Source organism: Schistocerca piceifrons, chromosome 3 (assembly GCF_021461385.2).
Source record: "Schistocerca piceifrons isolate TAMUIC-IGC-003096 chromosome 3, iqSchPice1.1, whole genome shotgun sequence".
In the NCBI taxonomy this organism is placed as follows: Eukaryota; Metazoa; Arthropoda; class Insecta; order Orthoptera; family Acrididae; genus Schistocerca; species Schistocerca piceifrons.
In genome coordinates this window covers 340,977,401-340,999,789 of record NC_060140.1, presented here as the reverse complement: position 1 = coordinate 340,999,789, position 22,389 = coordinate 340,977,401, and the positions used below count along the sequence as shown (strand labels likewise).

The following is a 22,389-nucleotide window of genomic DNA, read 5'->3' as shown; positions in this document are numbered from 1 at the left end:
AAAGATACCCTCGCCCTCGCGACGCGCTGTTTGGCAGTCGCCTCGCCCGCGGGTCGCGCGCCGCACATACTGGGCCAGAGTGAGTACCAGCAGCGGCAAGTACACGCGGGAATTGCAGAAAACACGCACAAATCACTCGGTCTAGAGTTGCGGAATCAGCAACATACAAGGATGAGCGAGATATAACGCTGAGGTGACAAAAGTCATGGGATACCTCGAATATCGTGTCGGACCTCCTTTTGCCTTGCGCAGCAATTTCATGTGGCGTAGAGTCAACGAGTCGTTGGAAGTTCCCTGCAGAAACATTGACCCATGATGACTCTATAGCCGCCTATAATTGCGAAAGTGCTGCCGGTGGAGGATTTTGTGCACGAACCGAAGTTTCGATATGAAGTCCATAAATGGCTGTAAATGGTCTGCAAGTAACTGAACATAACCATTTCCAGTCAATTATTGGTTCAGTTGGATCAGATGACCCATTCCGTTCCATGCAAAAACAGCGCACACCATTATGGAGCCGGCTAGCACAGTGCCTTGTTGACGTTTTGGGTCTATGGCTTCGTGGAGCCTATGGCATACTCAAATCCTACTATCAGCTCTTACCAACTGAAAGCGGGACTCATCTGACCAGGCCACGGTTTTACAGTCGTCCAGGGTCCAACCGATATAGTCGCGAGCACACTAGAGCTGCAGGAGATGTGCTCTTAGCTAGGCACTCGCGTCGGTCGTCTGCTGCCATAGCCCATTAGCGCCAAATTTCGCCACACTGTCCTAATGGATACGATCGTCGAACGTCCCACATTGATTTCTGCAGTGTTGCTTGTCTGCTAGCAATGACATCTCTACGCAAACGCCGCTGCTCTCGTTCGTTAAGTGAAGGCCGTCGGCCACTGTGTTGTTGGTGGTGAGAGGTGAAGCCTGATATTTGCACTCTCGGCACACTCTTGAAACTGTTGATCTCGGAATACTGAATTCCCTAGCGATTTCACCGACCGGTGTGGCCGAGCGGTTCTAGGCGCTTCAGTCTGGAACCATGCGACCGCTACGGTCGCAGGTTCGAATCCTGCCTCGGGCGTGGATGTGTGTGATGTCCTTAGGTTAGTTGGCTTTAAGTAGTTCTAAGTTCTAGGGGACTGATGACCTCAGATGTTAAGTCCCATAGTGCTCAGAGCCATTTGAACCAGCCCTAACGATTTCCAAAATGGAAAGTCCCACGCGTCTAGCTCCAACTACCATTCCGCGTCCAAATTTTCTTAATTCCCGTTGTGCGGTCATGATCGCGGCGGAAACTTTTACCTATGAATCACCTGAGTACAAATGGTGGCTCCGCCAATGCACTGCCCTTTTATAGCCTGTGTACGTGATACTACCGCGATCTTCATATGTACATGACGCTACCCCACGACACTTGTCACTTCAGTGTATAATTTCACTCATTAGATATACATCTACATGATTATTTCGCAATTAACACTTTAGTGTTTGGCAGACGTTTCATAGAACCACTTGAAAACTATTTCTCGACCGTTCCGCTCCCAAATGGTACGGATAGCTAGTTTTCCTCTCGAACACTGATTTCTTTCTTTTTTTTTTATCATGATGGTCATTCTGCGTGTGCAGGTGGTTGCCAATAAAATATTTTGGCGAGGAGGAAAAATTTAGTCATTGAAATTTTGTGATAGGAACTCACGTCAATCAAAAACGTATTTGTTTTAATTATTGCCACCTCAGCTCGCTTATCATATCCGTGACATTCTCTCCCCAGTATCGCGGTAATACAAAGCGAGCACTCTTGTTTAAATTTTTTCGATGTTCTCCATCAGTCCTGCATGGGAAGGATCCCATACCAGCAGCAAGGCTCCAGAAGAGTAATGTAAGCAGTCGCTATAGTAGATTTCTTGAGCCTTTTTAGTCTTCTGCCAAAGAAACGCAGACTTTGCTTCACATTCCCCACAACATTTTCTGTGTTTGTATTTGTTATACATAGGTATTTCGTTGAATCGACGACGAGCGTTATGTTTGTATGTATTATCGTGTAACGAAAATTTAGAGCAATTTTTATAGTGCTCATGTGGAGGACTTCGCACTTTTTTTAAAAAATTTAGGACCGTTTTGACCTTCTGATTATTTTACTAGACGGTAAACGACAGCATCTTCTACGAGGACTGCTCAGATTGTCTCTCCTAAGTTATTCACATAAATTAGGAACAGCCAAGGACCCATAGCACTTCCTTGGAGGACCAAGCTATCATCTTAATTCCACGAGATGGCTTCCTTTAGGATAGGGAATCACGAATCCGGTCACAGAACTCCATAGGTGCGCAATTTAATTAGATGACGTCTGTGAGGAACGGTGTCTAAAGCATTCTGGAAATCTGTAAATATAGGGTCAATATGAGAACCCCTGTCGGTACCACTCACCACTTCGTGTAAATAAAGAGACAAGAACGATATTTTCTTAATCCGTGCTGGTAATTCGTTCCAAAATCCTGCTGCAAATCGACGTCAGTGATATGTGTATAGACCTGTATTGATCTTGTGTGTCACCTGAGCAATTTTTCGTATTTAGGTAAGGAGCTGAAGTCGAGCGAGACACCTTCGAAGTAGTAAGCCGGTAAATATTTTTCACAAATACACGCGCTGCCACAAGAGCTTATGTTAGTTTTTCCGGGAAACACGAAATAATTTTGAGATTCACTACTCTGCCTGTACTAGTTAGCATTTTCAATATCCATTACACGTTGCTTTCTTCATACTGATGCTTATCTGATACAGTCTGTAAACTGAAAAGCGGGAAGTGCTAGTGAGGGGGAATTGGTTCAAATGGCTCTGAGCACTATGCGACTTAACTTCTGAGGTCATCAGTCGCCTAGAACTTAGAACTAATTAAACCTAACTAACCTAAGGACATCACACACATCCATGCCCGAGGCAGGATTCGAACCTGCGACCGTAGCGGTCGCTCGGTTCCAGACTGTAGCGCCCAGAACCGCACGGCCACTCCGGCCGGCAGGGGGAATTGGTATTTCCTGTAAATACACTACAACTGCCACACAGACGCACTAAGGAGCAGTTTGTCGTCTAACAGTAGTGCAAAGTGCAGTGGTTTACGTAGATTCAGTTCGTGGATGTTTCTTACACTACATGTATTAGTTACTAATTTCTGTTTTCAGTGAAGTGTTACCGCATTTGGTGAAAAGTAAACAGTCCTTGGGACGTGTCTGCACACTACTCATAATTGATTTAAAAGGCAAGCTACGGAAGGGTCGGTATAACTTTGTGAAACAGCCGTTAGGTGCTGCTTGTGACGTAATTGGGGAGGGAGAAGGGGGCTCACTTACTCCCTCTTCAGTTTGCGCACAAACTATAATTATGTTTGTTTGACGGGGCGATTTACGAAGATTTTTTTTCCTAAGGAGTGGTGTGCTGGGTAGGGGATGGGGGTGGCATTACCCTATAGTGTTCCTCGCTGGGCGCGCTCTTTTTTAGCTCAAATGCACTAGCTTTAAGCTTGAAAAATGTCCTAACTCATCCAGTTTTGTACTACCGAAAATTTCCTTCCTCCTATTGATGTGATGTAGGAACAAAAAATAACAAAAGGGTGTGCATATTGCTGAAAATTTTAAAACTCGAAAAATCATGTAGTGGAACTGCTAATCTTTGCATACTTTAGGCATAAGAATAATAGTCAGCTTTGGAGAACGGACACCTGTAAGTTAACATAGCTTAGACATTTTCTTCCACTCATGTACTACGGGATAATATTCCAGGGTAACTACTCTCTTATGTAAAGTGTATTGACTGTACCGAAGAAAGTTGACGTGTGGGACGTTTGTAAGGGGTCAGGTATCGATATCGCTGCGGTGTACCAAACTTTACTTTTATCCATCGCTAGTGGATCCAGGACGACAGGTGACGTTGGGATACCCCATCAGCTGCAGAGTGGAGTTAATTTTCGGCGCCCGCACAAAAGCGCGATGACATTTTGGCGCCTCGTTGACGCGAATAAGACCGAGACGTATTTATTTCATGGTAAATACAGTGCAATATGAATCAGTATAATTTTCTTTACGGCATCCGAGCGGAGTCTTGAAGTCCTTAGCGAACAGACCCAGTAAATACGTGAATTATTGTGAGTATTCATGTACTCTGAATTGACTTTCGATCGACATGGAGACATTTTCATGGATTTAAGGCATTATAAGCAGAGTGTTAATCATAAACTGTTTAGTAATATAAATGTTCCTTTTATCATCGTGTCAGTGGTACAGGCCGGCCGCTGTGACCGAGCGGTTCTAGGCGCTTCAGTCCGGAACCGCGCTGCTGCTACGGTCGCAGGTTTGAATCCTGCCTCGGGCATGCATGTGTGTGATGTGCTTAGGTTAGTTAGGTTTAAGTAATTCTAAGTTCTAGGGGACTGATGACCTCAGATGTTAAGTCCCATAGTGATCAGAGCCATTTTTCAGTGATACAGAAGCACTGTAGTAGCAAATTTGAGGGGATGTGTGTCACAAGGACACACGGTTATGGAAATTATTACAGTAAGTACACCGGAAAACTTACACAACACGCAAATGGCACTAATTTATTCGTATTTCGGCAATTCGGTGTAATAACTACAGCCTCACAGTACATTTATTCACTGATGAAATTTTTTCCCGCACTCCATCACAACTTGAGAGCAGTAGAGTTATTCATAAATGCAATACTAGAATGAAAATTTGCCTGTACCTCCCTTTAGTGAACCTATCCTTGACACAGGAAAAAAGTGAAATACACAACTGTCAAACTCTGTGATAATCTTCAGAATGTTGTCCTAGCAACTCTGTATCGGAAATTTAAATTTCTCAGTTAAGACCCCATCCGATAGGTCTCAAATTTCACCAGTGGCCTATAGTTGGGGAATGTCGTACATCCGTGATGGGTCACCGGAACATTTTGCTGCTGACCTAAGGCGACATGTAACGCGCCAGTATTGCCCAGTGTAGATAAGCCCTGTAAGCCTCCAAGGCATCTTGACCTCTATGCTCTGGGTTCTGCTGTCTACGGTCGTCTCAGAAATGTAGTGTACAGCACTCTCGTTGGTACAGCGGAAGGGTTGGAACAGGAAATTGTGTAGTCTTGTCAGGATTTACGCGAGGGTCCTAGGATGCTTGAAAGAATTCGTAACGCACTGAAGAGACGAGTTCGGTAGTGCGTCCAAATGCGAGAACAACATGCGGCGTACCTCCTCCGAACAGGTGTCAATTTACAGTAAAGTGCATCACGTAAGCGATGAGATAGTATTGTACAAGGGGTGTTCAGTAAGTAATGTGCCGGCCGGAGTGGCCTAGCGGTTCTAGGCGCTACAGTCTGGAACTGAGCGACCGCTACGGTCATAGATTCGAATCCTGCCTCGGGCATGGATGTGTGTGATGTCCTTAGGTTGGTTAGGTTTAAGTAGTTCTAAGTTCCAGGGGACTGATGACCTCAAATGTTAAGTCCCATAGTGCTTAGAGCCATTCGAACTTTTTTTTTACTTTTGCTTGGAGAGCACCTCTGATACAGACACCATTTTGAAGGCTGTACATAGCGCCGCCACCAATCGGAAACTATAGGGACTGAAGCGGGAATATTCCACGATGGCCCACAACAAAGTATGAATTTATTCAACCGAAATTGGTGGAGAAAAAGTATTGTATTACTTATTGAACACCCCCCGTATTTCTTGTTAAGACAGGGCATGGATGAATTTTGAGCGCCCTTAATGGAGAGTTAATCGAAAAGTTAACTTACATTTCCAATACGTTTTACTGGCTAGGACGTATTTCTTACGGAAGTCAGTGACGGCTCGTAACCACAGTTTTGCAGTTACTACGGGAACGGCCTCTTCGCAGACCCGTGTTACTTGAACGTTTCTTCTTTATTTTCACCCGTACCAGTTTTCGCTGTAATTTATGATGCACCCTATATGGTCCAGATTGCGGGTCGATGAGTGGGCTGGACCTTCGTCTGCCGCGCCACCTCGTGTGCCTGGCAGCACTTTCTTTATCCTAAGGACGCCGACGGCGAGCAGCTGCGGTGTCCCTTTTAAAACGACTTGAGGGGCTTCTGGGAACCGGCGAACTACTTCAGTCGTGGCTTACTCACCGCTGTGACGATCGGAATGTGTCGCAGCTGTAGCTGTATTAGCTAGAACCGCACACCCACGTCGCTTTAATATTTAACCGTTGTTAAGGTCAGCTTTAACACGCGTATAGAGATGGTTTTTCGGAGAAATTATTATCCGATCCGAATTTCAATCGAGAATCTAATTTTACGTGGTTTTAAATACATTGGCGGAAACTGAAAGCGTTACACCGTCAGCCACTTGACAGAGCTCTACTGATCTGATATTGCAGTATTACCATATTTGAGAATGATGTGGGTACACGATGCTTATTGGATGTCTGAAATTATTTGAACTGATCAGGTGGAAATCGCAGCGTGTTGAAAGGACGTGCACGTGCAATTGATCGCCATCTTTCGGATCTTGAGAAAGGTCAAGTCATTGGCATGAGGGACGTGGGAGTATCATACAGTCAGATCGCACAAACAGTTGGCAGTAATTCAATGGCTGCGGAACGATTGCTAACGGGATGGAATGAGGACGACAGAAGAGTAGGCGCGGGTCCTTGTATAAGCACGAGAATATGGTAGGATTATTCGGTTGGCTCTGATGAGCAGATAAAAGACAACAGCTGAAATCAGAGCAAAGAGTACACGCAGAGTTTGGCCAAGAGCCGTCAGGAACTGATTACTTGAAGCTGGTTTGAAATCTCGAGTTGTCATGCGTGATTTTTCCTCTGCTCTGACACTTTATCACAGACAACAGAAACTTGCTGGTGCAGGGCGAAATCAACTGAGACATTGACTGGCAGTGTTCACCGACGAGTCTCTCTCCTATACGTGGCGGTCAGGTCGATTCAAACGTGTCCATAAACAACCTGATGAAAGATCGCTAGACGAAGTGCTTCTCGAGACCCATACCGCTCTATCTTCTGGGAACATCGTGTGTGTAATTGTTGGAAAATTTGTGGTAAGCTCCTACAGGGCCAAACTGCTGAGGTCATCGGGACCGATGCTTACACACTACTTAACCTTACTTTAACTAACTTACGCTAAGGACAACAAACACACCCATGCCCGAGGGAGGACTCGAACTTCCGACGGGGGAAGCCGCACGAACCGTGGCAAGTCGCCTGAGACCGCTTGGCCTAACTGTTGAATATAATTTGATAGTTGTAGAAGGGAGGCTGAATGGTTGCTAGTATGTGACGAGAAAGGTAAACGCCTTTGTCTGACCCTTTGTGACTATCATGCCAAATGGCAAATTCCAACAGAGTGATGCGAGACTCTGCACTGTAGTTTACGCCACAAGTGCCTTAAGGAATGTACGGATCCTTGATTCGCCTTTCCAGTTCTCAGACTTACCACCTATAGAGCACGTCTGGGATCCAAAGAGAAGATGTATACTTTCATACCAGGCTCCAGCTGTCAGTATTCAACAATGGCGCAGCATGTGCTTCAGGAATTTATTGGGTCTACACTAACGACAGTAGCGTACAGGTTTTGATGACTGAGTTTGCGAGAGTTCACATAAGTGACTTAAATGGTTGTTTCTGTTGACTGCTTAGAAGATTCACTTTCTTACATCCTCCAAGGTCCGTAGATCCTAATATGTGACCTAAATTTCAACTTGATACGTCTAATGTTCTTGAGAAAATAGGGTCTTAACAGCAGACAGTCTGATAATGAATGAAAAAAGTTTTTTCGTGTAATATAATAAAAATTAACAATTTTCGTTTTTTTGTTGTGTGAAATCTCGGGAAATTTCATGATTCTGGGTCATAGGGAAGTAGCCTGTAGATTTTGATGAGTGAGTTTGCGAGTATCAAACAATGTTACGTAAATGGCCGTATCTTTTCGTTGCGTTGACCTAGAAGCTAACGTTTGTTATATAGCCTTTAGTAAGTGACACAAATTTCATCTTGATAGGTCTAACCGTTCCGGAGAAAAAGGGTTTAAAAAGTCGGGCAGACGCCAGACGGACAGATAAACGGACACAAAGTGATATTGTAAGGATTCCGTTTTTACCGACTGAGATACGGAATCCTAAAAAGTCAGGCCCGAATGCATCCCTGAAAAGATGCACTTGGAGGAGGAGTACTGCGTCGCAGTAACGTTGACCAATGAATGTACCGCGTTCAAAGAATTAGAGGTCAGTACGATCATGGAACATTATGTCTCCCCTCACCGTAACACTCGAATCAGCAAAACGATCACGTTCTGCACTAGTTCTGGGTGGATTATGTGTTTCCACCACTCGCCTTATGAGGCTACGTCCAGCATTGTCGAACATGGTCGTTTTGGTGGTTCGGTTGTTACAGTGTGGGGAGGCATAATGTTGCTTCTGCGTCCTGACCTCCAGATCTTTGAACTCTTTAGACTCATCGGTCAACGTTGACACTGCAGTCCTTCCACACGTGCGTCTTTTCGTCTTTTCAATGGTGCATTCGTCCCTGATCTCATTTTTATGACTAACAGTGCGCGACCGCATCGAATTGCGCAGATGGAGGAACTCTTGAAATGGGAAGGTTTTCGGCGAGTGGACTGGTCTGTACGTTCCCCCAACACAAATAACCATCGCACACGTGTGAGATGGGTTGAGGGGACGTACTGCAGCAGGTCCACATGCACCAACGAGCATCGAGCAGTTGTCAACAGCGCTGGTGGAGCAGTGGAACGCCCTACCACCGGAACGCCTTACCAACCTTGTGCGCACCTTGGAGGCACGTAGTAGATAATGCACTGCCGCCCGTGATGATCTCACAACCTATTAACGACCATGTCCCGGCTTCGTGATGTCCAGGGAATTACCATGAAGCGCAGCGACTTCATTGTTCTTATTGTCTTTACAGACGAATGGAAAAACTAGTAGAAACCAACCTCGGGGAAGATTAGTTTGGATTCCGCAGAAATATTGGAACACGTGAGGCAATACTGACCCTACGACTTATCTTAGAAGCTAGATCAAGGAAAGGCAAACATACGTTTCTAGCATTTGTAGACTTAGAGAAAGCTTTTGACAATGTTGACTGGAACACTCTTTCAAATTCTGAAGGTGGCAGGGGTAAAATACAGGGAGCGAAAGGCAATTTACAATTTGTACAGATACCAGATGGCAGTTATAAGAGTCGAGGGACACGAAACGGAAGCAGTGGTTGGGAAGGGAGTGAGACAGGGTTGTAGCCTCTCCCCGATGTTGTTCAATCTGTATATTGAGCAGGCAGTAAAGGAAACAAAAGAAAAATTCGGATTAGAAATTAAAATCCATGGAGAAGAAATAAAAACTTTGACGTTCGCCGATGACATTGTTATTCTGTCAGAGACAGCAAAGGACTTGGAAGAGCAGTTGAACGGAATGGGTAGTGTCTTGAAAGGAGGATATAAGACGAACATCAACAAAAGCAAAACGAGGATAAGGGAATGTAGTCGAATTAAGTCGGATTATGCCGAGGGAATTAGATTAGGAAATGAGACACTTAAAGTAGTAAAGGAGTTTCGCTATTTGGGGAACAAAATAAGTGATGATGGTCGAAGTAGAGAGGATATAAAATGTAGACTGGCAATGGCTAGGAAAGCGTTTCTGAAGAAGAGAAATTTGTTAACATCGAGTATAGTTTTAAGTGTCAGGAAGTCGTTTCCGAAAGTATTTGTATGGAGTGTAGCCATGTATAGAAGTGAAACATGGACGATAAATAGTTTGGACAAGAAGTGAATGGAAGCTTTTGAAATGTGGTGCTACAGAAGAATGCTGAAGATTAGATGGGTAGATCACATAACTAATGAGGAGGTATTGAATAGGATTGGGGAGAAGAGAAGTTTGTGGCACAACTTGACTAGAAGAAGGCATCGGTTGGTAGGACATGTTCTGAGGCATCAAGGGATCACCAATTTAGTATTGGAGAGCAGCGTGGAAGGTAAAAATCGTAGAGGGAGACCAATAGAGGAATACACTAAGTAGATTCAGAGGGATGTAGGTTGCAGTAGGTACTGGGAGATGAAGAAGCTTGCACAGGTTAGAGAAGCATGGAGAGCTGCATGAAATCAGTCTCAGGACTGAAGACCACAACAATAACATTGTCTTTGAATAAAAGTGTCATTTCTGTTCGTCTCATTGCGCATTTATTTCAGTTCCCTCTCGTACCATATCACAGCAGTCCTCTTTATGTGTAGTCCGAGTTTCATCGAGCTATGTTACGCGGGAGTGACACATCATGCGAAAGTTGTTTTCGTCCTTAAGTTTTGTGCACCAGTGTATGTGTAGATTTCCTTGGTATACAGGTGGATAATTGGATTTAATAGCAGACCTATATTAAGCAGCTACTTTTATATCCGTAAGAAGCACCTTTTCTTTAAACTAGCAACTTTACTGCTAATTTTACTATCTTAAATTTAGACTGTGTAAGTGCACGTAGAATATAGTAATGCACTACGTTTAGTATATAACAGATATTTCTCTTTTGTTCGTGTGCACCTTTTGTCATTTCAGATACAACACCAATGTTGTAAGACGTTGTGGTCTCCTGACCTTCATTGCTTACATATTCCACCCTCACAATCATATTTCGCCCATCAAGACGCTTCATTCGAACCCAAACTCGATAAGATAAAGTCAATGTTGTATGAATTCATGTAAACGATATGTAAATAACAAGTAAATTGCACACCAAGGTTGAAATACTCGATGCTGGCGTACACACACACACATTCAAGAAACGACGGTCACAAAAGCTTTTAGTTCGGGAGACGCAAACTGCACAACGGGACGCCGGACCCTTCGGAGGACGAGTCAACCTATCTACTTCGGCCGGCGACCGCCTGTAGAGCAGACAGCGTTTCCCCGAGTGAAAGAGAGAATGACCCCGTGTGGGAGCGCCCAGCCGACGCATTCTTTACAAACATAGCATGCAGTTTCAGAGGTTTTCACAGGGAGACAGAAAACGCCAAACGCCGATGTTACAGATTCTCAGATTGGTTGCCTTAAACGAAACGTCATTCCCCGTTTTAGAAGAGCAATGCTGATTGGCAGACGATATTCCTGACGCCTTGAGCTGAAGGAGTAATGGAAGAGACCAAAATATGTACCCCTTCACGTCTGGCGTGGAGAGGGGCCGTCCCGTTGTCGCTCTTGGAGCGATGAACACATAACGAGAGCGTGTCCGCTCATACGTGTACTCAAAGAGCGAGGAACAAGTCTCTCCGCAGTACTTCACTGGGAGAGCACCTCTGTCGAGAGCGAATCGGACTGTAACTCTATATTGAGTCCTTGCGATTAAGCGTTGTTCACTGTGTTGGCCGCCACACTTATTGTGCGGTGTGAACGGACAGAGTTATAGTTAAACGCCTGCGAGCGAATTTTTTGAGTGGCATCGCGGTGGACTGGTTATCTGACCGGTGTACCACGCCAATAGTTAAACTAGGGGCAAATAGGAGTCCTTGCCTTCATCAAGGCATAGGGAGAGTTTGATTGGCGAAGGTCAATCCAAATAGAACGAGAGTTATCTCATTTGTCAGCAGCGAGCGGCACAGACAGCAGTCATCGCAGCTTACGGTATTGTGCGCTACAGCTCTTGCGAGCCCCATATTTCCTCCACAACAGTACACTTCATTTCACACGTGACAGCCTCGACCGTACCTAGCAACATTCTAATGGATGATTATTCAAGTTGAGTAGGCGCGGCTCCCAGCCTTTCTGCCAAGTCAATAACAATCTTAAACTCTGTATAGAAATTTCATTAGCGAATCCTATCCTTAAGAGGTAACTTCACATTCCGAAAAGAACCCGGAAATAACTTGTTCAGTTTATAACTATCTAAAAGTGCCATTGTGATTTCTCAGAATTTTTGCAAAAAAATAATAATTTTCGTTAGTTTCATGTTTTTCTTACACTAACTAGCACTACTCCATTACCCAAGTACCCCACTAGTTACATAAGAAATTTTGTGAATTTTTGTGTCATTTCCTTACAGCGGACGACTCCAGAAGATATTTATTGCTGAAAGTTTTTCAGGCATTTCTCTTTAGAACGTTAGGAGCGTTTGTCTGTGTGGGGGTAGAAATTGCATCTTGCAGGAGCCACAGGGTAAAGGGTACATCTCAGATTAATCCGTTGCGCAGAATGACAGAATAGCACCCACACGTCGCACACAATGTTTTTACGAGACTAGCAGCCCGTCTCTAAATCCCTGTAGCGTGTGCTGTCAGGTCTAATTCATAAGTGCACCGTGGTGGAATAGTATAGAATAAATCCCAGTTCAGTTCTGTATTCAGTTTCATTAACACAAGCGCTGTATTTTACTAGCTCTTTCCAACATAAATAACCATCCTGTTCGCTGTTTCTGTTACTGATTTCAACGTTCGTCCCATTTACTATTGCTTTGTACATATGTGGCCCAATAAAGACGCTAACGTTAATTAACCTGACACTATCACGTTTTTTCTCTTTTTTATGGGTGTTAACTTGCATCTGTCCACAGTTAATGACAGTTGCTGACCAGTATACTGGCTAAATCGTCCTTTTATACATCTACACAAAGGTGATAGAAGTCATGTGATAGCGATATGCAGGTATACAGGTGGCGGTGGTATCGCGTCCAAACGATATAGAGGGCAGTGCATTGGTGGAGCTGTCATTTGTACTCAGGTGATTCATGTGAAAAAGTTTCCGACCGGATTATGGCTGCACGACGGGAATTAACACTTTTGGAAAGTGGAATGGTAGTTGGAGCCAGACGCATGGGACATTCCATTTCGGAAGTTGTTAGGGAATTCAATATTCCCAGATCCACAGAGTCAAGAGTGTGATGAGGATACCAAATTTCGGGCATCACCTGTCGCCATGCGCATCGCAGAGGCCAACTGCCTTCACTTAACGACAGAGAGCAGCAGTGTTTGTGTAGAGTTGTCAGTGCCCCCTGCTTGAAATGACCGCAGAAATCAATGTGGGACGTACGACGAACGTATCCGTCAGGTCTGTGTGGCGATATTCGGCGTTAATGCGCTATAGCAGCAGACGACTGTCGCTAGTGCTTTGCTAATAGTACGACATCACCTGCAGCGCCTGTACTGGGCTCGTTACCAGATAGATTGGATCCTAGACGACTGAAAAACGGTGTCCTGATCGTAAGAGTCCCGATTTCAGCTGGTAAGAGCTGATAGTAGGATTCAACACAACATCAAATGACGCACTATGTGTCGTCATGGGAATCTTCCCCATAGATATCACCATCAGGTACCGCGCAGCAATGTACTGGCTTAGGATGGGGAGAATAGACCAGGTTCGGCAGATCACTGGTGTACCGATTGAGACAACACGCCAACTCAGAGCATGGCGAGTGGATACCTGGCTGAGCGAGTGGGCCAACAGCGATAAGGGCCGCCATGTATTCAACTTCTTCCCTGACATCCGGGAAAGACTAAAACTAAAACATGTCGATCACAGCTGCGGTATGGTACATTTCATCACAGGACATGGCCCTTATCCCACGCACCTGTACCGCGTGAGTCTGCAGCAGACTAATAGATGCACATGCGAGGAAGAAGGTTCCCCTGAACATACTGTCTTCTTCTGCGGACAACACACGAACATAAGACACACAGTACACATAAATCGCCTGAACACACAGAACGAACTACATGCCATAATACGCGACCCGGAAAGGTGGACTGAACTCAACAAACTAACTGACGAAATCTCGACGATCCAACAAATAGAATACTTGCGCAACAGACCATACCGAAGGCAGATTAGATTTAGCTTAGATTAGATTAGTTTTCGTTCCATAGATCTGTGCTGAGGAGATCCTCGTGGATGTGGAACATGTCATTTTTTTTTAAAAAAGCTGAAATAACAATACTAATAGTATGAATATATACAATACATCATTTGGTTCTTTAAAAAATTCGTCAATGGAGTAGAAGGAGTTGGCCACTAGTAAATCTTTCAGGCTCCTTTTAAACTGATCTTTATTTGTAACTAAATTTTTTATGTTTACTGGCGAATTATTGAAGATGAGAATAGAATTCTAATTTACTTAAAAGGATGTTGTGGTTCACACAATCAAATGCCTTTGACAAATCACAGAAAATACCTGCTGCTTGTAATTTGTTATTTAATGAGTTAAGTACATTTTCACTGTAGATGTGAATAGCCTTCTCGATATCAGAACCCTTCATAAATCCAAACTGTGTTCTTGATAATATGTTATTTGTGGTCAGATGGTTGAGCAGCTGCCTGTACATTACTTTTTCTAAAATTTTTGAGAATGCTGGCAAAAGTGAAATCGGTCTGTAGTTTGATGGTATCTCTTTATCCCCTTTCTTGAATAGAGGCTTGACATCTGCATATTTTAGCCAGTCAGGAAATGTCCCAGTTATAATTGACTGGTTACACAAGTAACTTAAAATTGTACTAAACTCACAAGAAGATGCCTTAATTAACTTTGTTGATATTTAATTGTACCCACTAGAATGCTTTGTTTTTAAAGATTTTATTATGGACGTTATTTCTTTTGGTGAAGTGAGTGATATATTCATGTACTTGAAGCTATTTGTGAAGGCTAGTTTCAGATATTCAAGGGCATTATTTACTGATCCTGAAAGTCCCATTCTATCAGTAACGGATATAAAGTACTTGTTAAATAGATTTGCCACACTATGCCCATCAGTTACTAATGTGTCATCTACCCTTAGTGCTATTTGCTCCTGTTCCTTTCTGGTTCTACCAGTCTGCTCTTTCACTATATCCCATATTGTTTTTATTTTGTTCCCTGACATTGCTATCTTCTTCTCGTAGTGCATTTGTTTAGACGTCTGAATTACTTTTTTAATGCTTTACAGTATTCCTTGTATTTAGCTAAATAATCAGCATTGGAGCTATTCTTGGTCGACAGATACATTTTCCTTTTTGTCTTACAGGAAATCTTTATTCCTTGTGTAATCCATGGTTTTATTATAGACTTCTGTTTAATTTGAGTAACTTTTAGAGGAAAACAGTTTTCAAACATGGTACTGACATTGTTCATGAATGTGTTATATTTTTCATTCATGTCATGAGCACTATAAACATCTTTCCAGTTCATATCTTTGAGCAGTTTTCTAAAACACTCAATTTTTGGTTGATTGACTACTCTCCTGTACTCAGATTTAGCAGTCTTGATAATCTGCTTAGAATTTACATCTAAAACAAGGAGCTGCATGTCATGATCTGATAGTCCATTTATAACAGGTTTTATGATATGATTTTGTTCCTTTGATTTGTCTATAAAAATGTTATCAATGGCTGTCCTTGAGGATTTAGTGATCCTAGTTGGAAAGTTTACAGTGTGAGTTAGATTGAAAGACAACATTACTAACTGCAGTGAATGTTTACTGGAAGATTGCATTAGAAAATCTGTATTAAAGTCACCAGCAATCAAAATTTCTTTGTTTCTTCCTGTTAAATAACCCAAAAGAGCTTCTAGATGATCTAAGAATAGATTATAATTTCCTGCAGGTCCTCAGTAAATAGTTATTACACTCCTGGAAATTGAAATAAGAACACCGTGAATTCATTGTCCCAGGAAGGGGAAACTTTACTGACACATTCCTGGGGTCAGATACATCACATGATCACACTGACAGAACCACAGACACATAGACACAGGCAACAGAGCATGCACAATGTCGGCACTAGTACGGTATATATCCACCTTTCGCAGCAATTCAGGCTGCTATTCTCCCATGGAGACGATCGTAGAGATGCTGGATGTAGTCCTGTGGACCGGCTTGCCATGCCATTTCCACCTGGCGCCTCAGTTGGACCAGCGTTCGTGCTGGACGTGCAGACCGCGTGAGACGACGCTTCATCCAGTCCCAAACATGCTCAATGGGGGACAGATCCGGAGATCTTGCTGGCCAGGGTAGTTGACTTACACCTTCTAGAGCACGTTGGGTGGCACGGGATACATGCGGACGTGCATTGTCCTGTTGGAACAGCAAGTTCCCTTGCCGGTCTAGGAATGGTAGAACGATGGGTTCGATGACGGTTTGGATGTACTGTGCACTATTCAGTGTCCCCTCGACGATCACCAGGTGTACGCCCAGTGTAGGAGATCGCTCCCCACTCCATGATGCCGGGTGTCGGCCCTGTGTGCCTCGGTCGTATGCAGTCCTGATTGTGGCGCTCACCTGCACGGCGCCAAACACGCATACGACCATCATTGGCACCAAGGCAGAAGCGACTCTCATCGCTGAAGACGACACGTCTCCATTCGTCCCTCCATTCACGCCTGTCGCGACACCACTGGAGGCGGGCTGCACGATGTTGGGGCGTGAGCGGAAGACGGCCTAACGGTGTGCGGGACCGTAGCCCAGCTTCATGGAGACGGTTGCGAATGGTCCTCGCCGATACCCCAGGAGCAACAGTGTCCCTAATTTGCTGGGAAGTGGCGGTGCGGTCCCCTACGGCACTGCGTAGGATCCTACGGTCTTGGAGTGCATCCGTGCGTCGCTGCGGTCCGGTCCCAGGTCGACGGGCACGTGCACCTTCCGCCGACCACTGGCGACAACATCGATGTACTGTGGAGACCTCACGCCCCACGTGTTGAGCAATTCGGCGGTACGTCCACCCGGCCTCCCGCATGCCCACTATACGCCCTCGCTCAAAGTCCGTCAACTGCACATACGGTTCACGTCCACGCTGTCGCGGCATACTACCAGTGTTAAAGACTGCGATGGAGCTCCGTATGCCACGGCAAACTGGCTGACACTGACGGCGGCGGTGCACAAATGCTGCGCAGCTAGCGCCATTCGACGGCCAACACCGCGGTTCCTTGTGTGTCGGCTGTGCCGTGCGTGTGATCATTGCTTGTACAGCCTTCTCGCAGTGTCCGGAGCAAGTATGGTGGGTCTGACACACCGGTGTCAATGTGTTCTTTTTTCCATTTCCAGGAGTGTATTATATAGGATCTGTTATGGAACTCTACTTCTGTTGGACATGCTTCTAGATGCTGCTCTAAACAGAATTTATTAATGTCAATGTTTTTGAATTTATGGCAGTTTTTGATAAATGTGACAACTCCTCCTCCATCCATATCTACTCTGCAGAAGTAGGAAGCTAGCTTAAATCCTGAAATGTCTAACATATTTATATCAGTGGTCACTTGATGTTCAGAGAGGCAGAGTATGTCAATTTGGTTAGATGAATTCATTTCATCGATACAAATGAGTAGTTCATCAACTTTATTTCTAAGTCCCGGAATGTTCTGGTGTAATAAAGATAACTGATACTGCATACTAATGGGATTGTAACTGCTTTGGCGAAGATGAACTGGCAAGTCGGTCCAAACAGACATCACAATGCCCAGGGGGACACAGATATGATTAGCATCACGAGTGATGAAGAAGAAACAGATATAGACCAGGGCACCAGCACAGATATTGAAGCGTCCAGCGCGGATGATCCATAGTGTCAACCAAGTCAACTTCAAAGAACAGGGTGGCACAACCGACAAGAGGTGCACAAGTCACGCACAATCCTAAAAACAGATTGCACCTTATATGTAAATAGTTAACAGCATCTCCATGTCTAATAAGAGCTTAAAGCTAGGTACCTCTTCAAGGGACCTACGCCTTCCGTTAAGAGGCAGCGCACAGTCTGGATGGAAGGATATTAATTGTGGCCCCTCTCTTCTGAGCCCAACCCGACGGATACCTATGGTAGATCGGGGAAAACCACCGTTCAGGTCGTGTTGTCGGCGGGGCTGGGAGGTGCTTGCGCCAGATGTACTCTGCTAGGAGCCTTCTAGGCTCAACACAAACCGTTAGCGTCATTACCTTATTACTTTTACCACAAGTACCCTTTCATTAGCAACTTTGAGCCAAGCACAAAATCAGTTACCTCTCTATTGTATATCGTAAATAGTTTAGCAGACTGGACATGGAGGTCTCAGTCTTAGTTTCAGGCTTTAACGTACCCTAACCTCTTCTAGTTAAGTTAGTTTTTAGGATGGTAGATGTTAAAGGCATGGTGAGTGAAGGCCAGCGTCTTGAGGGTCATTCCAAGACCCGGGCCGCCGCCCACAACCACGTGACGGGCAATATTATACCTATCCCTTCTCTATTCAATTCTCTTCCTTCCTTCTTTCAAAATATTTAATTTCGTTTTGTTTTACAATATCTCACTTGATTTTGTATTAGTTATAAGTTTTTCTAATGGTGCACAAAAAAAAGATATCAAATGGATCTAGACAAGTAGAGCCAGCCTCCACATGGCAGGACACGGGCAACAGTGTGAGTGGGGACGGGAGCCGGTGTGGTGTTACTTTCAGTCACTCCGGACCCCGGACCCAGTCACAGTGGCTAAGTGGCAACATACGACCCACCATAAGAAATTAGACGGTGGGTCGTAAAATATAAGCAGCTAGTGAAAAAAAAGTAGGATTCGAGTGTGGTGCAGACCCCACAAAATCATGGACTCAAGTTGTGGCTCCATAATAGTGTGGGCTGTGTTTACATGGAATGGACTAGGTTCTTTGGTCCAACTGAACCTATCATTGACAGGAAATAATTATTTTCGGCTACTTGGAGGCCATTTGCAGCCATTCATAGACTCCATGTTCCCAACGGACGATGGAATGTTTGTGGATGTCAGTGCACCATGTCACCGGGCCACAATTCCACAATTGTTCGTGATTAGTCTGAATAACATCGTGAACAATTCGATAGAATGATTGGCTACTCAGATCACCCGACATGAATCACATCTAAAATTTATGGGATGTAGTCCTGTACCGCCAACACTTCCGCAATTATGGATAGCTACAGAGTCAGCATGGTTTAGTATTTCTGCAGGGGACTTTCAACGACTAGATGAATCCATGCCACGCCGAGTTGCTGCAGTACGCTGGGCAAAAGGAGGTCCGACTCGAAGTATCCCATGATTTTTGTCACCTCAGTATATGTCTACTTCTACACTCTGCAAGTCACGTTATGGTATTTGGCGGAAGATACTCTGTGTATCAGTATTACTTCCTCCTCCCCCCCCCCCCCTTTCCTGCTCCAGTCGCGAGAGGTGTGAGGTAAGAAAGACTGTTGGTAAGCCTTCATGATAGACCGAATCTCTTTAATCTTGCCTTTTTGATCTATTCGTGAAATAGACGTTGGAGGAAGCAATATAGTGGTTGACTCTTCTAGGAACGTGCATCCTCGTAATTTTAACAGTTAACCATCTTGATGCAGAACGCCTCACTTGGAGTGTCTGCCAGTGGAGATGTGTGTGACACTCTCCTGCTTACTAAATGAATCTGTAGAGAAACACGCTACTATTCTTTGCATCTCCTCTAGTTCACTTATAAATGCTATCTGGTGGCGATCAGCACTCAAGTGTCCCGAGCGGATCCCAGCTGACGAGCCATATTCGAGTAGGTTACAGGTTGAACTAGGGTCTTGTAAAGTACCTCCTTCGTGGGTGCACTAATCTTCCTGAGGGTTCTTCCAATGAATTTCAGTCTAGCAGCTGCCTTTCATACGATTAGTTTTGTTTTGTCCTTGCTTTTTAAACGCAGTTATTTGGTGGCTGTGACTACTTCCAGTGGGAGTTCGGCAACCGTTATCATACCATACCGTCGTTTGTGTCTGTTTACACACAGTCTCTTGGTGAGAATACCTTTCTGTGGACATAGACATCAGTGAATAATGCGTGTGCTGACGACCCTATCTCAGGAATAGCTTGTGTGTACTGTGGACATTAGTTATTCTATTATGCTTCTGCGTAGCACAGCCGAAGTTACTTCCTTTTCCGTTGAAAGTTCTCTGACCAGTATAAGGTGGCACCAACAACCAAAATCTGATCAAGGCAAAAGTACAGGCCTACTATAAATGATTCACTCGTTTTCAAAGCTCTATTTTTTCAAAGTATTACATGTGCGAATATGATTGATACATGAATAAATAGAACCGTAAACTCAACAAGTTAGCATTTTCTACGCCGGGAGGGGGGATCGTAGACACGGTATTCCGGTATTTAATGTACTCCCAAAGCAAAACAGTCACAAGGCGTTAGATCAGGCGACCTGGAGGCCAAGGGAACAGAGCCACATCATCTTTACCACTACGCAAAATCCAGCGGTGCCGAAGTTCGTAGTTTAGGTGGCGACGAACGTCAATGCTCCAGTCTTGTTGTGAGGCGAGATTTTCAGAATCGAAAGTGCACTGTAGAAACAACCATAATTGCAACATTTCAAGGGAAGAGGTAATCGTCGTACTCTTATCACAGAAGAAAAACAGCCCATTCAGATTTTTCTGGGTACATTGTGGTGATTAACCGTCACAGGTAAATGGAATGTTATTACGTCATTTGGACGCAAAACGTTCATCCTCAAGTGCTTCCAGCATTGTGATGCAAAATTCCAGGTGCCGGCCGTAATCATCCGGTTTTAATAAGTTGCACACTTTACGGTTTGAAATATAACCTGCCTTGGAAAATCTTCCACACCGTATGCTACGATATTCCTACTTCGTGGCTTGCGCGGACGGTTGATGTTTTTGGACTGCGTAAAAAACTTTCCCTTACCCTCTTTGCATCTGGCACAGTTGGTCGACTGGTACTTTTCTGTTTACAGAGACAACCAGTGTCGGTGTTTGCATGGCAGTTCTTTTCCATAATTGCTTCTGCTGTTATAACACATAAACATCTCGCATATTCCAACACACAAAAACTCCTCCTTGCTTTGTCACCATTTTGTCAAAGCTCTGGACTCATAAAGGCGAATGGTGGGCATACATGTTTAAAATGGTTCAAATGGCTCTAAGCACTATGGGACTTAACATCTGAGGTCATCAGTCCCCTAGACTTAGAACTACTTAAACCTAACTAACCTAAGGACATCACACACATCCATGCTCGATGCAGGATTCGAACCTGCGACCGTAACAACAGCGCGGTTCTCTACATCTACATCCATACTCCGCAAGCCACCTGACGGTGTGTGGCGGAGGGTACATTGAGTACCTCTATCGGTTCTCCCTTCTATTCGAGTCTCGTATTGTTCGTGGAAAGAAGGATTGTCGGTATGCCTCTTTGTGGGCTCTAATCTCTCTGATTTTATCCTCATGGTCTCTTCGCGAAATATACGTAGGAGGGGGCAATATATTGCTTGCCTCCTCGGTGAAGGTATGTTCGCGAAACTTCAACAAAAGCCCGTACCGAGCTACTAAGTGTCTCTCCTGCAGAGTCTTCCACTGGAGTTTATATATCATCTCCATAACGCTTTCGCGATTACTAAATGATCCTGTAACGAAGCGCGCTGCTATCCGTTGGATCTTCTCTATCTCTTCTATCAACCCTATCTGGTACGGATCCCACACTGCTGAGCAGTATTCAAGCAGTGGGCGAACAAGCGTACTGTAACCTACTTCCTTTGTTTTCGGATTGCATTTCCTTAGGATTCTTCCAATGAATCTCAGTCTGGCATCTGCTTTACTGACGATCAAATTTATATGATCATTCCATTTTAAATCACTTCTAATGCGTACTCCCAGATAATTTATGGAATTAACTGCTTCCAGTTGCTGACCTGCTATTTTGTAGCCAAATGATAAGGGATCTATCTTTCTATGTATTCGCAGCACATTACACTTTTCTACATTAAGATTCAATTGCCATTCCCTGCACCATGCGTCAATTCGCTGCAGATTCTCCTGCATTTCAGTACAATTTTCCATTGTTAAATTTACGTGTGACGAGGGCCTCCCGTCGGGTAGACCGCTTGCCTGGTGCAAGTCTTTCGATTTGACGCCACTTCGGCGACTTGCGCTTCGATGGGGATGAAATGATGATGATTAGTATAACACAACACCAGTCCCTGAGCGGAGAAAACCTCCGACCCAGCCGGGAATCGAACCCGGGCCCTTTGAATTGACAGTCTGTCGCGCTGACCACTCAGCTACTGGGTCACCCTGTATATTTCGGAACGCGCCTGCTATTTGCGGAAAGAAAATTGATTTGTATTCCTTTCGAGTGGTGTTTCCGGACCCCCTGCAGAATTTTTGAGACGAGTTCGTCGTGTTGGCGTTTTGCAACATGGGCCAGCCGTGACGTTAAAATTGCACAGCTGACGTGGGTGTCAGCGGACGTGGACGCCAGCTGCAGGCAGGGGCTGCCTACTCGCCTGCTTCGTGTGCTGATCGAAATCTGCACCGTCAGAGTGTGCTGTTCCGGTGGCGGTGCGGTGTGCATAGCTGCGAGCGCCGGAGGCGAGCTCTCTGGCGTGATGGCACCAGTCCGTCGCTGTCTGCGAGCTGTTCTCTCCTCTGTTAAATTTCTGC

At 44.6% G+C, this 22,389-nt stretch overlaps 1 protein-coding gene across 2 annotated transcripts in view; it reads left to right on the top strand.

Annotated features, from left to right (window-relative positions):
- Window positions 1–22,389, top strand: part of LOC124787841 (chitooligosaccharidolytic beta-N-acetylglucosaminidase) — a 218,769-nt gene that overhangs the window by 56,657 nt on the left and 139,723 nt on the right. Inside the window, exon 1 of one of the 2 annotated variants that reach the window (XM_047254787.1) lies at window positions 56–79. The exons of the other annotated variant lie outside the window; for it this stretch is intronic. Within the exon in view, the coding sequence (XP_047110743.1) occupies window position 79 (1 nt within the window). The 5' untranslated portion in view covers window positions 56–78. Of the gene's footprint in view, window positions 1–55; window positions 80–22,389 lie in introns of those variants that run through there. 2 annotated transcript variants of the gene reach the window in all.